Source organism: Gasterosteus aculeatus, chromosome X (assembly GCF_964276395.1).
Source record: "Gasterosteus aculeatus chromosome X, fGasAcu3.hap1.1, whole genome shotgun sequence".
NCBI classification, from domain to species: Eukaryota; Metazoa; Chordata; class Actinopteri; order Perciformes; family Gasterosteidae; genus Gasterosteus; species Gasterosteus aculeatus.
The window spans coordinates 2852706-2871110 of record NC_135698.1 but is presented as its reverse complement, the minus strand read 5'-3'; the positions used below and the strand labels follow the sequence as shown (position 1 = coordinate 2871110).

At 43.8% G+C, this 18405-nt stretch overlaps 1 protein-coding gene and 1 long non-coding RNA gene across 2 annotated transcripts; both read left to right on the top strand.

Annotated features, from left to right (window-relative positions):
• The first annotated feature begins 2113 nt into the window (after positions 1-2113).
• LOC144383755 (thyrotropin-releasing hormone receptor-like) lies at positions 2114-10762 on the top strand. The gene is made up of 4 exons (XM_078082965.1): positions 2114-2755; positions 9234-9366; positions 9759-9910; positions 10600-10762. The coding sequence occupies exons 1-4, from the start codon at positions 2373-2375 to the stop codon at positions 10760-10762; spliced, it is 831 nt and encodes a 276-aa protein (XP_077939091.1). The 5' UTR covers positions 2114-2372.
• A 4299-nt stretch (positions 10763-15061) lies between these two features.
• LOC120809113 (uncharacterized) lies at positions 15062-17251 on the top strand. The gene is made up of 2 exons (XR_005710071.2): positions 15062-15434; positions 16909-17251. It is a non-coding gene; the product is annotated as an uncharacterized LOC120809113 (long non-coding RNA).
• The last annotated feature ends 1154 nt before the right edge of the window (positions 17252-18405 follow it).

The window sequence follows — 18405 nt, the reverse complement described above, 5'->3', positions numbered from 1 at the left end:
AGAGTGCTTTATTTGTTATAGTTCCTTCGGAAAGGTGCCGAGCAGTGGAACACCTGTTGGTACATCCAATGATGAGCTCCCCCCTGAAATCTGATTGGCCATCCACACTAACATGTGACTGTAATGTTAGTGGTTAAAGTAAATATTAGTAATCGACACACGAATGGTAAATGAATGCTGTTGTGACATTTTTGTATATTAGTGTGTACACAGAATCCCACTTCATGCCTGCAAAATTACTCAGAAATGACGTTCGAATATTCGCTTAAAAAACACAGTTATTCAAATATATTCGAATATCTGGTTGCGCATTAGACACGTCAATAACAGGACAAATTAATACAACGAGACAAAACTACTTGTATAGGTAATTTAGTTAAGTTAAAACCGATTTAACAACATATTACCTACAAACAAAATAAGCAAAATTAACTAACGGCCAAAACCGCAGACCTCAACAACAACAACAATAAACAAATGCCGAGGGCTGATCAAGGGTTTTGTGTAGGCAATTTAACGTCGCGATTCTTGTCCCAACTATTCGAATATATATTCGAACATAGAATATTCGTTGACAGCCGTAGTGACCACCAGATTGAAGTTGACCCATTCGTTTCTCCTGATATTCTGCTTGTCTGCTGACCTTGTGTTTGCTACAATTAGATATCTGTAATCATTGTAATTCTCGAGGAAATACACCAGAATTCAACTCACGCTGGAAGTAATGGTAATCAGTAATGTGCAATGTGCGTGTGCAATGGAATGGCGAGTGGATGCTGTCTGATTGATGGCAGAATCTTGTTACTAAATTACTTTTCATTGTGTGTGCACCTCAATATACTAGAGGCAGCCCTGAGGAGAGGAGGTCCAATATGTGTCTGTGCGTCTGAGGCTGGGAGGTGAGTGAAAGAGCAACAGATGTACCCTAGCGTTCCACAGGGCTGCACATCGGTTAATTAGCAGTCTGAGGAATTCTTTTGATGGAAAAAAGCTTTTGTTCCTTGATAACCCCTAAAAATAAAAAAATAGATTTAATAGGAAATGACTATGCTGTACAGGGTTTAAGAATTAGGCTATAACTTGGCGTCATAAGTGCATTATGTGAGCTTGTTTTGTTAAAAAAAAATCTTTATGCACTCTGTAGGAGCAGCGTATTGTTGGGGCCACTCGGTTACACCTCTTTTCTTGTAATTTCCGGTGATTGAGGTACGTGGTGTGCATTGGGCATAACGGTGTGTCCAAAGTTAATTTAGGAGACGGGGCATAGGGGATGACAGCGCCATCTGTACCTCTTGGGAGGAACACTTCTCAATACTCCTCCTTCTTTGCTTACGTTTGCAGAACTCTGCATGAGAGAAGAAAAGTTTTGTATGTACTATATATATATAAATATTCAGGCGGCGTAGTTGATAAAAGAAAAGCTATTTGCATTTTCTATTTGTAACCAGAGTACTCAAAGGCGTATGTATATATATTATGTATACACATTTATAAACATACATATACATTTTCTAGTGTTAACTAACATTTGCATTTCGAACCACTGAATGCAGAAACCTGAGGGAGAGAAATAAGGATTACCTGTGTTAGGTGTGTTAACAGGCCCAGATGACATTATACAACATCTCAAGTCATCCTCCTGCTCCTTAGATATTCTTCCAACACACTTGTTCAAAAATATCTCAAGTCCCAGAAAGCTGCAGGTCTGCTGAGTCCCTTAGCGCCATTAAATCCAGATTAAAGACTTTTCCGTTTGCTGCTGCCTTCAATTGAGCATTTCTGCAAGTCGGAATTCTTAAACATTCTTAAATTACATTACAATTTTATTTGACTTGAAATATTTTAACGTCTTTTAGATCCTTTTAATGACTTTTTTATTTTATGTTTCGATGTATCAATGTTCTTAACTGTTTATAAATCTCCTTGCTTAATGTTTCGATGTTTTTAATGGTTTTATGTGAAGCACTTTGAATTGCCTTGTTGTTGAAATGTGCTGTACAAGTAAAATTGCCTTACCTTGCGTTTTGACCAAAAAAACAGCCAATTCAAAGGTTATCCTCCATTCAGTTCCGTTTGTTCAACTAATTTGACTCTTTTTGTGTTTCCAGGTGAATCAATGGGGCACTAGAAGTTCTCAGATCTTATTCAACGGTTTATTCTTTTTCACTCTTTATTAGTCAAAAGGAAGAGTCGTGTTAAAGTTAAACAGTAAAGTTAAAAGACCAACGGAAATATCTAAGATAAAATACCCTTTTGCAGTGATTTAAATACCATGGCAACCTAACAGTGATGCCCCTCACCCTTTTAATCGAATGAACATTACTTGTGATTATTAAACATTTGGGGTATACAAAGACAAACTGAGAACAGATATGACAGACAACGGGAGCTCAAGACTTGACAACCCAACCAACATCTCTCTAAATCCCAGCGATGCCACCCGGGAGTCGTTGGAGTACAAGACAGTTTCGGTCTTCCTAGTCCTGCTTGTGTGCGCTGTGGGCATTGTTGGAAACATCATGGTGGTCCTCGTGGTCCTTACCACCCGTCACATGAGGACACCCACCAACTGTTATCTGGTCAGCCTGGCCATAGCTGACCTGACGGTGCTGGTGGCGGCAGGGCTGCCCAACGTTACAGACAGTCTGACGGGCACATGGGTTTTTGGCCACGTCGGCTGTCTGGGGATCACCTACCTTCAGTACCTTGGCATCAACGTGTCCTCCTGCTCCATTACTGCCTTCACAGTGGAGAGGTGAGGATGGGCAACCAACAACCAATTACAACTTTCGCTAGATTTTACTGTACAGCAACAGGTTCTAATTTAATCAAAAAAAAATGTACATGTCAGTCAGTCATCTTCAAAGCTGCTTATCCTTCATAAAGGGTCACGGGGGGCTGGAGTCAATCCCAGCCAACATAGGGCGAGACAAAATGTACATTCAATTCAATTTATTCATTCACATGGATTTGCATGTTGCATCTTGAACACAAGATAGATAAAAGAAAAGCAATTGGAGAAAGTCTTTTGTCTCTCAATTAAAGGACCCGACGTATGCCCATTTTTCCACAAGTTGATATGGTTCCTTGGGGTCTCAATGAAATGTTTGTAACATATTTTGGTCGAAATACCACATGAATCATTTCAAACAGCACCCTTTTTACCCTGTCAAAAACACCTCCCCACAGATTGACCTGTTTTGAGTGCCTGTTCCTTTAAATGCTAATGAGCCAGCTCCCCCCTCTCCCCTCCCCCCTGGGTCGAGTGGTGGTGGGGGGGCGCTGTAGGCAGACTCCCTACATGGGCGTGCTTCAAAATCTACGTAGATATTGGTGGTGATCCCATTTGACGCACTCAAGAATATCGTTTCTGACACCACAACACAACACCACACCACAACAAGCCGCGTGAGTTGTTTTTTTCCAGTGTTTTTGTGTCGGGAGACATGCCAGATACCCAAATTAACGTATAGAAGCACTAAAAAAGTGGAATTTTCATAATGTGGCCCCTTTAAATTAAATTAATTTCATTTTGTAAAGCACAAAATCAAATTACAAAGTTTCCTCGCCTAACAGGCTGCACCAATGTGACACCTTCTGTCCCGAAATGCTTGGCAGAAGAAAACACGAATGAAAAAATTGATTCCTACATGTTATTTACTTCCAACATCTGGAAGATATAATAACAGTTAAACATCCTGTTAAAACGCTTGACAGTAAAAATTTACTTTCGAAACTCATCAAGCAGCAAGAATCTTTTTCTTAATAAGCTGCAATAATACTGTATTTTCCGCACTACAAGGCGCACTTAAAAGCCTTTAATTTTCTCAAAAAACGAGTTATAATCCGGAGGGATTATATATATATATGGATGAATTGGTTGATCCATACAAGGCGCTCAAGGCGCTCTGCCAAACATGCCATAGCTCGGTCTACGATGGCGAAATGCTGAGCGGCGCTCAAGCGCGTGAGATATGGAGCTTGTTTCAGGGCCCATCGGAGAAACATAGCTGGAGTTTATTGAACGGGGAGGAGGGGACTGGGAAGGGGAGCGAGAGGCAGAGCGTCTGAGGGGGAGATAGAGAACGAGGGGAAAGTTCCTTTTTTACTGTGGTGAAGGAGAAAGGAGGGAAGAAGTAGCAGGTAAAAAGGGTAGAGCCACGACGTGCGGCAGCTAGCCGGTCATTATGCTAGCTTAATTGCTGCCGGATAACCCCTCCGGTTTTTATCTCACAGCCTACACTCGCCGGGGTTCAGACTGCCTGAATAGTATCCAAACCTTTAAGGTCTACTTGGCTAGCAAGGCTAATACAATTAGCACCGCTGAGTCACTCGATGGAGAAGCGCCAATGGTGGATACGCCGAACAATGGTGATGACATTGAAAATTAGCCCGTTTTAGGTTCACAGAGAGTCAAAGCACAGTCTCCACCTCCCCACATACCCCCCCATCCACCCACCCCGACGTCAAACGTTTGACTGCAGTATTTTATGCGCCTTATAATCCGGTAAGCCCTATGTATGAAAAATGTTCTAAAATAAGTCATTCATTGAAGGTGCGCCTTATAATCCGGAAAAATACGGTAGTAGTATCCATCCATGCAAATTCACTATGTTGTGTTTTACAAAAAAACTTCTCCCACAGCCCAAATGTACTTGTCTATCTTATCTCTACTCCCCATGGGCTCACCACCTGTGGGGGAAACCGATGGGGTCAGGTGCGCTGCTACAAGGGTGGCAGTGACAGTTGGGGTCTAGACGGAACAGAGCTGGGGGGCAGATGCTGGCTCTGATGACGTGGAACGTAACCTCTCTGGGGGGGAAGGATCCGGAGCTTGTGCGGGAGGTGGGGCGTTATCAGTTGGATCTGGTGGGGCTTACCTCTACGCACAGCCTCAGCTCTGGAACCACACTCCTGGATAGGGGATGGACTCTATTCTACTCCGGAGTGGGCTATGGTGTGAGGCGCCAGGCGGGTGTGGGGATACTCATAAGTTCCTGGCTGAGTGCTGCTACATTGGAGTTTACCCCGGTGGACAAAAGGGTCGCCTCCCTAAGCCTTCGGGTTTGGGTTAGTACGTGGTAAGTGAGTAAGTAGTAAGTGTATGTGGTACTAGAACACCCTAGGCCAAAGATCAATGATCAATTTTGGTATTGTATCGTCTGATCTGAGGCCGCATGTCCTGGACACTCGGGTAAAGAGAGGAGCAGAGCTGTCAACTGATCACCATCTGGTGGTGAGCTGGGTCAGAGGATGGGGTACGACTCGGGACAGGTAAACCCAAGCGTGTAGTGAAGGTGAACTGGGAACATCTGGAGGAGGTCCCGGTCCAAAAGATTTTCACGGAGCTTCTCTCACATTCCTGTGGAAGTATGGGAACCAGAGTGGTGTATGTTGAAAACTTCCATTGCTGAAGCAGTGAGTTGTGGCCTCAAGGTCTTAGGTGCATCAAGGGGCGGTAACCCTCGAACCCCGTGGTGGGCACCGCTGGTCAGGGAAGCTGTCCGACTGAAGAAGGAGGCCTTCCGGGAGGAAGTTGCAGTGACCGACAGGCTCGTGATGGAGGCAAAGCAGCGAGTATGGGAGGAGTTCGGGGTAACTATGGAGAAGGACTTTTGGTCGGCACCGAAGTGCTTCTGGAAGACCATCCGGCACCTCAGGAGGGGTAAACGGGGAACCATCCAAGGATGGGACCCTGTTGACCGCGATTGAGGAGGTTATTGGGCGGTGGAAGGAACGCTTTGAGGAACTCCTGAATCCAACTACTACGCTCTCTTTGGTAGAGGCGGAGCTGGAGACGGAGAAGGGATCATCGACTTGGATGACACGCCTCTTCAACAATGCGTGGAAGTCTGGGACAGTGCTAAAAGAGTGGCAGACCAGGGTGGTACCCCTCTTCAAAAAGGGGGACCAGAGAGTGTGTGCCAATACATACAATACAGGGGTATCACACTACTCAGCCTCCCGGGTAAAGTCTACTCCAAGGTGCTGGAAAGGAGGGTTCGGATAGTCAAACCAAGGATTGAAGAGGAACAAAGCGCTTTTCGTCCTGGTCGCGGAACGACGGACCAGCTCTTTACTCTTTCCAGGATCATGGAGGGGGCTTGGGAGTAGGCTCATCCAGTCTACATGTGTTTTGTGGACTTGGAGAAGGCGTATGACCGGGTCCGCCGAGAGAAACTGTGGGAGGTTGTGAGGTGTGCAGACAAGTGTGTGGATCCAATTGCACGACTCGGAGACAAAAATGGGAATTATAACCCAACAGGAGGCAGGCAGGTGCAGAGTTCGTAAAAGTTCCGGTCCAAGGTCGGTACACGGGCAGGCAGTCGATCACAAGGCAAGGTATCCGGCAGGGAAAAGGCAGAGACGTAACTCGTTAACCAGGCAGGGATCGGTAACAGGAAGGTTATCAGGAATGAATGCTGGAACGCTAGGAACATGAAGTAGCAAAGACGAACTGGCAACAGAGGACAGGAACCCACAGACTAAATACACCGGGTGATGAGGACCAGGTGCAAACAATCAGGGAGGAGCTGACAATCACCCAGGTGGAACCCACACACATGAGGGAGGGAGGGAGGGAGGAGTCTGAAACGAGAGGAGAGGTGAGTAAACAATAACAACACATAACCGAAGAATAAATTATAAATATCCAGCCAACTTAACTTAATAATCAGGGCTGGACATAACAGAGGTGCTGCGGGAGTACGGGGTGAGGGGGTCCTTACTTGGGGCCATCCAATCCCTGTACGCCCAAAGCAAGAGCTGTCGAAAGCGTTTCCGGTGGGGGCCTTCACCACGGCTGCGCCTTGTCACCAATCTTGTTTGTGGTCTTTATGGACAGGATATTGATCCGTAGTCAGGGGGAGGAGGGTCTACAGATCTGGGGGTTGCGGATCTCATCGCTGCTTTTTGCAGATGATGTGGTCCTGATCTTCTGTCTGTGACCTCCAACTCTCACTGGAGCGTTTTGCAGTTGAGTGTGAAGCGGTCGGGTTGAGGATTAGCACCTTTAAATCTGAGGCCATGGTTCTTAGCAGGAAACCGATGGATTGCCTACTCCAGATAGGGAATGTGTCCTTACCCCAAATGAAGGAGTTCAAGTACCTCAGGGTCTTGTTACGACTGAGGGACAGATGGAGTGTGAGTTTGACCAGAGAATCGAAGCAGCGGAGGCGGTATTGCACTCGCTTTACCACACTGTTGTGACGAAAACAGAGCTGAGTCGGATCTACATGTCAATTTTCATTCCTACCCTCACCTATGGTCATGAAGGATGGGTCATGACCGAAAGAACTAGGTCACGTGTAAAAGCGGCCGAAATGGGTTTCCTCAGGACAATGGCTGGCGTCTCCCTTAGAGATAGGGTGAGAAGCTCAGCCATTCGTGAGGAGCTCGGAGTAGAGCTGCTGCTCCATTGTGTCGACAATCCCAGGGGATGACAGGACAAGGCAGGAAGTGAAGTTAACCCAAGGACACAAGAGGCAGGAAACTACAAAGTAAAGCAGAAAATAAACCCAAACCGTGACAATCTTACTTATCTTGAAACAATAACCTCGAAACAGTTTCAAATTCCCTAGTCTAGATAAAGCTTGTGGAACTGTTCTCTCTAAAAAAAAGTAGTTCCTTCAAAAGTGAATTAACCTTAACCTTTGTATCCTGGTGGCAGCAGAAATTGAGTGATATACCCAAAGTCACTTTATGTACAACAAAGTAGATACAAGTTATGTACAAACTAGGAACATAAAGACCAAAAACGCAGACATTAGCCTATCTGCCTTGGCTCTCCTCTGCAAATGACCTCGCTCGTTTGACATCAAACCTGTCCCAAAGCAAGCAGGGAGTGCTGCTGCCTGTGGCAATAACGCTGTTTTTGAAGCAATTATTGGATTGTTTGAAAAAATTACAAAACATTTGTACTCGTTAACCTCCATATTTTTTTTAAGATATTCAGATTCATAACCCTTCACCAATACGTCCCTCAGTCTATCATTTGCACATGTGCATTATAACTTCAACAGTACGTTTTCATTTTCACAGAACTGTGTTTTTAGGATGGAAAAGGGTCTGAAATAGATCAACCCACCAATACATTTTTCCTGATACATTTACATTACATGTCATTTAGCTGACACTTTTATCCAATGCGACTTACATTACATTTTCAACCCATGGATTTTTACATTTTTGCCCTGGGAGCAATTAGGGGTGAGGTGTCTTGCTCAGGGACACTTCAACATGAGATATGAGGCAGCCGGGACTCGAACCACCAAACTTGGGGAATATCATTCAAGTGCTTGTGTGTGAGTCTTGAGCAATGCTTTGTTTTTGAGATGATCATTACAGAAAACACTTTTAGGCAGTCCCAAACAGTCTGGGAGAGTAAAGCTGCTGCTCTTTGGCGTTGAAAGGAGCCAGTTGAGGTGGTTTCGGCATCTGGTAACGATGCCTCCTGGGTTTTTCAGGCACGGCCAGGTGGGAGGAGGACCCAGGGAAGACCTGGAACTAGGTGGGGAGATTATGTATAAACACCAGCCTGGGAACACCTTGGGATCCCCTAGTCAGACCTGGTAGATGTGGCCCGGGAAAGGGAAGTTTGGGATCCCCTGCTGGAACTGCTGCCCCCGTGACCCGACCACGGATAAGTGGTTGAAGATGAGTTGAGATGAGATTTACAACCATTTCATTTTGTCAAATCTATTAACATTTGTAATTACTTTCAATATGCCACAAATTCAATCTTAGATTAATAGTCAAGCCGCACAAGTTAAAACACACAATGAAAGAGATTGGTCCTCTTGTTCAGGAGTCTCCTTACATCGACAGTGATATTTTATAATTAGAGGGGAAAGTAATTATACACTGGGAAAGATTTCTATTTTAAGTTGTTCCGGTTATTCTTCATAAATCTCATCAGTGTACTGTTGTTCTCTTGGTATGACCGGAGCTGATAAAAAAAACAACTAATCTGACCAATGTTTTTTTACTGTAATTTCAGTTTTCAAGCCAACTGCATTGATTAATGAAATAGTTTTAGCTTAGTCCTTAGCTTAATGTCTGGATGTATATTAGAGGAGAGAGTGTCATTAAATTGTTTAGTGCTGCAATAAAGACATGTTTATCTAAAAACAGCAAAAACATTGGATAAATAACACATGGCTATCTTCCCACCAACAGCTTAAAACGTTGACAGCCGCTGTGTGGCTGATCTCCAATTTCCTGTTCGCATGCAGGTACATAGCAATCTGCCATCCAATGACGGCTCAGACAGTGTGCACAGTGTCCCGGGCCAGGCGGATAATTTCCGTGGTTTGGATCTGCACCTGTGTCTACTGCATGCTGTGGTTTTTCCTGGTGGACATTCAGGTTAGATAAATAAACTGCATTTTATGTTACATTTGATCTGTTAACGGTTTAATTAATGGTTAAGACGGCCTCACAGCAAAAGAATTCTGAGTTTGAATCCAGTCTTCGTTCTCAGACATGCAGATGTATATCTATATATAGATATATATATATTCTCATACTTTTCTCTCATACACGGTTAGATTAATATTTCAACAAATCTTTAGGCTACATAGATAAATGGTGTCAGTCATAAACAAAGGAACAAAACATTTGTAATGCCGAGCCTTGTTTTCATATGCAGGGGGAATGTGAAAAGCTTTTTAAGAGCCCTGTGCCACTTTATTTTGCCTCTTAGCCCACACCTATCAGTCTGGTTTATGAGTGTCCTGTCATAACTGTGTGCAATTTAGGTCAGCCAGGATGGACATGTGCAGTGCGGCTACAAAGTGAAACGAGAGCTCTACCTGCCTATCTACCTCATCGACTTTTCCATTTTCTATGTAATACCGCTGCTCCTAGCCATTGTACTGTATGGCTTGATTGCACAGGTCCTCTACCTCAGGTACGGTAAAAAGGTTCAACTATAATCGTTTTTGTGCTGGGCAACAATTACAATTTGTTATTGCGTTTAATTACAATTAAATAATCACAAAGTAGTGCATTGGGCACTTTGATTGTGTAAATAATTAGTAAGAAATAAGAAATAGGAGGTTCAGGGGGGTTAACAGCAGTATTCCCTCACACAGTGATGAATAACTTTGGTTCTATCAACTCAGGTGAATGGAAGAGATTTAAAATGAGGAGTTCTGTATTTTTCTCCATTTCCTCCATAACTAACCTAAGTAATATATCATATGTTGGATTAGTTTATAAGGGCCCTGTACCAATTTCATGCATGTAATTCATCAGTTTATTCATTATAAAAGAGTTGTAGAATGTCTTCTTCTTTTAGGCTCCACTTGTTTTTGATGATCCATACAAGGGGGGTGGAAGGGGATGTCATGATGTCTATAACGAGCCTTCAGAGAGCTAAAAATCTTGAAAGATTGATCACCGTTACTAACTGATTGTGTTCATGAGATGAAGTATAAAGTTCAGTTTTAATTTAAAGGTCTGCATTCAGAAACCTATACTAGGTAATCCTTATTGCAGGATTTCCAGGCCTACAGCGCACGTTAAATATATACACACACATCTTAATTTAATCAATTACCTAACTTAACCAACGAACACATACCTGCTTCATTTCAGCCGCCTGCCCAACCATTGTGACACCAGCGCCACGACACTGCGTCGCAGCTGCAGGGAAGCCTCCGAAGCGCGGAAGGGTGGTCGACAGGCACGGCCAAAGAGCACACTCTCCTCCAGGAAACAGGTTTCTGCTTCATTCAACATTTACCCTCTATCCTATTAACCCCGTTTGCACTCTCCTGTTGTTGCATCTTGTCTTATTCATTAGGCAATTGCTCACATCTTTGGCTGTGTGTGAGATCTGCTAAAATATAGAAGCCGTGATTCCCTCTTTAGCATGGTGAGGATGTCCCTGCAACCCATTGCTTCGGAAAAGTGGCCTCTTACCAGTCCGCTGTCCTTGATGTTACAAGGCCCTGTAGGCAATCACGGTGGTCACAAAAAACATCTTCTCAAGGTTTTTGGTCTTGAAAATGTACTTTCATAAGCCACTCGGAAATGTGATGTCAACGTTTTTTTAACGCATAACATATTTTTTAACCCATAAAAGACATTTAAAAGCAACAGTACGATTTAGTAATTTTTTTAAATGAAAATATTTTGTTGATAAATCGGAAACAACCAAAAGATGGATGCATGAATTTCTTGTATTTATTTCTACTCTAAACAGGCAGGTTATGAATGTATCTCTGTAAAGGTTTATGTCTGTTGAAGGAGCAAGGTGTAAGATTTGAGTATACTTTTTTGTTTAAAACATTTAGAAAATAACAAACAATTAAAAGAGCGGAAAGAAGCATTAGATTTGACCTTATGCCGAATACGAAGTTCATTGTACATTTTGATTGAATAGACCCAGTTGAAGGTGGCCAGTGGTTACACATCATTATAGAGCTGCAACGATTAAGATAATCGACGACTTTGAGTATGAAAAATCGTCGCCGCAGATCTTTATGGTCAACGTCGTATATTATAAAAGGATTCAGAGTAAGCGACCTTTTTCATTCGACATTGTAATGCACTACAGGAAGTGGTAGGAGCAGTATCGCTTCTATTGTCTTCATGCACCAAGGCGAAGAAGAACTTTATCAAGTTGAACGTGGGAGAGCCGAAAAGGTCTGGGAGTATTTCATCAGCCAACCAAACAAAAAGTACAACGCAGCATCTGCAGAACAGTGTTGGCGTTTCACAGCAGCAGTACGGCAAGGCAGGAACATGCTGGAGCCACCACGTCTTCTCCTGATGGGTAAGTTTTAGCTAACTAAAGTAACATTAGCCTTGTTAACTTATCGTAACGCTTACACTCACATGTTGGAAAACAGAACGTCTTGGGGAGGATGCTTGCTAACGCTATAAGTTATTTTAAATGCAATGTAGTAAATCGGTGAATTATCCCAGTGGCTCGTCTTTTTGTTTGTTCTTAATAGTTAACGTTAACTTCCTCTATTTAGCACTCTTGTGGAAGATTGTGAAAAAAATGTCCTATCATATTGACACAATTATGAGAGATCTACTCTAGCATAAGAAAAACGATGATATTATAGCGTGCAACGTGATAATTAAAGCTGTGTGTCTTTCTTTTTCACTTTTAGTACTAAGCAAAGGCGCGTGCACAAGTTTGTACTTCAGAGAGGCTTGTGCACCCCTCAGATGGAAGGGCTCTGGACAGAGAGCATCCTCAACATGCTCCTCACTTGCACAGGCTTGATTGGTCATTTGGAGTTACTTTAAAAACTTTATTTGCACTTTATCTTTACTTTTAAATGCATATTTGCACTTTTTGTATTAACTTGTTACTGAAATACATTTGAATTTAAAAATCCAACATGTTGAGTCATCATTTTAATTTGCTATTGTAGGGGACTCCTCACGAATTCTCCATTTTATTAGTTTTTTTCCTGCCTGCCTACTTGTCAAGTAACTCTACTGTCAGTCCAGATCCTGTCAACACGAGATCATCTTTCATTCTCTTCACCTGGTCCTTGTTGTATTTGTTTTTGTGTCTACTGACATTAAATTGTCAAAGTACGGCACGTACATTATTAGTAGCCGGCGCTGTTTGCGTCCATCTTTATTATTTTACTCTTACCTTAAACAGAAGTATTCAAGATACTACACCCCCCTTCTTTTGAAACAAAACATGGCTATAGCTGCCAGGTGGGGTATTAAGCATTGTCAATTTAAACATTTCTGAACAATTATATAGGCTTCTATGTATGCCAAATCTACAAGAACTTTGTATTGCTGCAGGGAATATGAAGACAAATACCAGTTCTCAAGTATTAACGGTTTGATGCTAAACGGCATTTCAAGTATTTCAAACGCAAACATTTTTAATTTCTCATGAACATATACTTCAGTTCTTCTGTTCACAAGTTCAATGTGTCTTTGCTTCACTATACGGCCTGATCTAGTGGTAGTGCAGTTTGGTGGTTGTTGTGAACCTGTATGACCTGCAGGGTCTCGCTGTACTGCTTGATGCTCAGTTTCCTCAGGCTTCATCTGGTGGTTGTTTGGTGGAAGTACCTGGTCTGTGTCACTTTCACACGTCTGCAGGAGGTGACGGCAATTACCCCTGAGCATGTGACCTCCATCAGTGGGAATGTTGTAGGACCTCTGGGTACCTGCTGGCTCGATGACTTTGGCGGGTTCCCATGTCCCCGTGGGAAGCTGGAAACGTACTGTGGCTCCATCTGATACTGTCTTAGCATTCCTGTAGTAGTAGTATTTCTGTTGACACAGTTGCCTTCTGCTGAGAACTTCGCTGAGACTGACAAGTTCAGGCTGTAGTTGTTTTCCTGTGATTGGTAGGATTGAGCACAGACGCCTGCTCATTAGCAGCGACTTCAGTGCATCAACTGGTGTGTTCCTGTCAGTGCTGTAGTGGTAAAATTAGAGGTGGGTAAACTCTGAATTATGTGATCATACAGACCTCGACGCGATGCGAAGCAATGCAACACAAAGCGTCGCGACTCTGTAAGGCTGTTCTGGCTATATTGCATTATGTTATCAGTAAAATTCATATACAATCAATGACAATTAATAAATGTGTTGTTTGTAGTTTATTAAATTTAAGAAAACAGTAAAGAAAAGTATGTCAACACAACATAACAACACAATTGCAGATTAAGAACTATCTACATATGGAGTCTCCTTTTTACAGTAGTGCCCAGAGGGCCTCCTTGTCCTCCACGTCAGGTCCTGCCTTGCACAGAGGAGCCATGAACCCCAGAACACGTTCATGGCTCCTCTGTGCTTCTCCTCTCTCTATTGGACCTGGTGTTTCTCCTCTCCCTGTGCTCTCTGCATCATTGCCTGTCCTCTCACTGCCTGAACAAATATGTTAAATTTAAGAGTTAACCAGTTAAGCAGCCTGTCAATTACACTGACAACATAAGTTAAAGGAACACTCATGCTGGCGTCACCAGGCGTTTTTCTTTTACCGTGCACGACCAGCGAACACAGAGCGCGCGCGACTACTACCCCCCCCCCGTCGGTCGTTCCACCCGCAACGACTACCTACCCGCCCCCCCCCCCCCACCGTCGGACCTTCTCGACCGGTCCGCAAAATATTTTCTGACATGAAACCGGTCCGTGAGGTAAAAAAGCTTGGGGACCGCTGGGCTGATCCACAGCGTGTATGTGCCTCCTGGATCCTGATTGGTGTCGCGGCTGCAGCCGCAAGGCACTGATTGGATGCTCACAGACCGTAATACAGCGCAGATGAACATGATTCAAACTACGGCGTTTATATGTTCAACAATAGGAAACGTAGTCTTAGCTGTTTTAAAATTACACCAAGTTTATTTCGGATTATTCCAACGGAAGAATACCAGGCGCAGGGAACTTTGAGGTGCGTAAACGCCACTTATAGGTGCGTAAACGCTATTTATAGGTGCGTAAACGCTATTTCCAAATTCTAGAGGTGCGTAAACGGCGTTTACCGTCCACCACAGCCCTGGTTCCTGTATTCCAGTAAACTCAGGTACGGGTCCATCTGCTGTGTGTGTGCTTTGTCCATGAGGGCTTTGACGGTCTGAACAGTCTTTTCAGCCAAATCATTACTCTGTGGGTACTTGTGGTATGCTCAAATTCCCAAGCATGAGAAAAACCTGTGACCTCTTGTGAACTGTAACAATGTCCATTGGCACTGATTACTGTGTGGGGTATTACAAATCTGGCAAACATGGATTTCAGCTTTTTGACAGTTGGGGATGTGAGGCTGGTACCTCAAAGTACCTGCTATAATAGTCAGTACTGTGCCAGGTGAACAAATCTGTGGCTACTGTTTGCCAATGTAGCCAGTGAGGAAATGTCCCTCATGTGATACCATAGGTTTAAGCCCCTCCCACTTCCTGGTTCACCAATTAGTATGGGTACAAAGGCTCCATTTTTACGACACTACAGGAGCGCGCTGTCTTCCTGTGTTGGAGTCTGGTTTTGACAACCTGTTTTGAGCTGGTACGTAGTTTTTATCCGTGTTACCTGAGGTTTTTTAGGTGGTGAAATCTCTGGAGCCAGGGGGTGCAGTGTACGTTGTTGCCCCACATAAGACATCCAACAGAGGTACGATATGTTAACTGTGCCATGTTAAAACCTGTACCTGTTTTGAATTGTGACCCTACCTCTATAGATGCTCCATACCCCACTGCAACAAACCCTATCATCGAGGAGCATGACCTGTGGGCAATGGTTGGGCCTGCAGCTAGCCCAAAGAACTCCCGGCCTAGTAGAGGACAGACCCCACGTCTGGGAGCCCAGCACCCCACGGGATCAGGTGCAACTTTGCAGGAGCCACTGGCAGGCCCTAGTTCCTCTCCGACCACTGTTCCTGAGGGGGTAAAAAAGTCTACCCGTGAGACAGCTGGCCAACATTCAAACCCATATAATTTGCGAGGGTAAGGAGCAGTGCGCACAGGGCTACAACCCAGATACTAGGCGGTAGTACCACCACAGGATATTTTAGACCCTGGTAGTAGTAAATTGTCAGGTTGCCAATAAAAAAAAACGCGGGGTAGATGTAGCCAGTGAGGAAATGTCCCTCATGTGATACCATAGCTTTAAGCCCCTCCCACTTCCTGGTTCACCAATTAGTATGGGTATAAAGGCTCCATTTTACAACACTACAGGAGCATGCTGTCTTCCCGTGTCGGAGTATGGTTTTGACCAGGTGTAATGATTCATTTTAACAACGATTTGAATCGCGATTCATGGTTTTCGATTCATGGACGATCTGGGTTAGTGACTTGAAATCGATTCAGTAACTTTACTGGACAGTGCAGGCAAAGTTTCTGAGATCCCTGTTTCTTGTTAAGAAATCAGGTTTAAATTAATTATGGATATTCTAAACAAGCAAACAACAATTAATGGCAAATGTATTAACATTTTTATTTGAATCAAGTGCCATTTTCAACCACATTGTAGGGTCGCATGTCTTTACAGATAAACTTGGCAATTGTTACTGTGATGTTGAGTTTGGTGCTGGCGAGGCTTGAGGTGTCTGCAGAGCTGGAGTTACCTCCTGCAGCAGCAGCAACGCTGCAGCTGGTAACTCTGCTAGAGGTCCTGACTGTCGGCGTTGTTTAATCCCACGGCGCCTTAGTAGATGGCCGGAAAGATTCGTCGTTTTTTTAATTTGGCTTCTACATATTCTACAAACAGCGACCGACTTATTTAGAACACCTCCGTGTTTGCAAAAGCCAAAATGTTTCCACGCGCTGGATCGATAAGTTAGGTTTGTAAATGTCTCTCTCGCAGTCGTCTCCTCCACGCTGTGTTTTGTTGTTTAGAGTTTCGCGCGGCTGCCGCTGCGTACTGATGACGGCAGACTGAATCGAGTAACGTTTAACGTGTCTAAAGTGCTAAAAAACAAACAAACGCACATCCATACCGTTTTTGTACTTAAATCCAATATGCAGTTTCAGAGTATCGATACAATCTATTATGTACCATTTCAATCGATATATGTCGTCCGGAATGCCGATTTGCGGAGCACAGATCGATTCAGTTGCATCGCAGGAATATAAATCTATTCAGTGAATGAATCGTTACACCCCTAGTTTTGACAACCCGTCTTGAGCTGGTACGTAGTTTTTACCAGTGTTTTAGAAAGAATCATTTTTCCATTCGTGACACTCTGGTTTGTGCCAGAGACCGTACCTCAAGAAGGCCCAAACCAGGTGGGAGCCGGTCCAGGTGGAGAGAATGCAGCCCAGGCCGTGAAGCACTGCTGTTTTGCTTGGTTTTGGTTTGTTTCTCATTTGTTTCATTTTGTTCAGTTAGATTACATTGTGGTAGTTTTTCTGTGTCTTGAACAAATTATGATTTGTCCCCCAGAAAGGTAATTTATACACTTTATTTGTTTCTGTTTAGGAGTGCGTGGGGCTGGCATCAGCGTGGCTACCTGGATGGTGGTAGGGCTGGTTGGACTGGACCTCTCACTTTCTCTTTTTCTTGCCTGTTTTAGATTTAACTTGTTTTGCGTGAGTGTGGATGCGGCACTGGAGGGAGTGAGGGCCTTGTCCTAGAGCCTGTCCCCCCTCTTTTCCCCTTCTCAGCCCGCTGCAGCCTACGGCCCCAATAGAATCGCATTTGTTTATTAAAACCTTTCTTTTTTTTGTTCTTTGACAACATTCCCAGAGCTGATGGGAATTATTGAAATAATTTGTTTCGTACCTTTTTGATATTTTAAGAAACTAAAATAAATATTGTACTCTGAGGGAATCTTTTTGCTTTGGTCTGTTTACACTGCTCATCTGTGGGTCCGTGGTGGATTAATAAATATCCCTACGGGACGATAACCTCCCCTCCGTACCTACCGGTGGTTACACCAAGAATAAACTGGCAAATCACTGTCTAAATTCGAGCAAATCAGGTTCATGCGCACGCGTAAATCAAACATCTACAAGGAAAAGTTAGTCTCACAATGTCAGTCTCGCGGGAGCAAATGTGCATCTTGCACAAGATAGTTGCTCGCTCGCGGAACGTGAACTTTCTTGCTCACAAGGCTAATCTCTGCTCGTGCTCGAAGGTGTTTTCTGCTTGCTGTTTTGACAGTAAGGGGACAGAGCCAGGTACCATGGTATCTACATCTAATTGGTTACAAACCCAGTCTTTGGATTGGCTGGAGTTATGCATTCACAGAATGTCTTTATTCCTCTCCCTGGTTCTCTCCAGCATGGCGCGCAGGTTGGCATCGTGCTCATCTTTTGTACAGCTATATACCAAAATGTCATCCACGATGGCTGGGACACCGTGAAGTCCCTCGAAGGCCTCATTGAATCAGCTCTGCAACTCCTGTGCAGAAACGTCTGCCGTAGATGGTGTTGAAGGTGGTCAGCATGGATGATGAGTTTCATCGTCCAGTATATAGTTTTTATATATATATATATATATATATATATAGTTAAGTGAAATTATGTGTATATAACCATTAATTGGTTTAATTTCAAGCCTGGTATGACAGTTTTTTGATTCCACCCGACAAACCGTAAGCAAGCCTCACTCTCAAGATCCATTTTACGCTCTACCCATTTTGGCTAAGGAAGCTGTCGATCACTTCCGAGTGGGTTCCAAAAAAGTGGTTGAAACACCCCAATTGGCCTACCAGAGCCAGACCTAGAAAACGTCCCCATTTTGACTGAATCGGTTTCTGGGCTGTGACGTCTTCAGAAAAAGGAAAGGAATCAATTCATCCTCAACCATTAAGTTAAATTCATGGGTTAGGTTGCGAGGTCTGTCAACTAGCATGGGACCCCAAAGTTACTGCAACGTGATTAACTCTTGGGGGTCCCGGACTTAGGCTGGGGAGCCATCCTGCCTAACCTACTCCTGAGAGCGGGAGAGGAAATTAGCCACAGCCATCTGTGC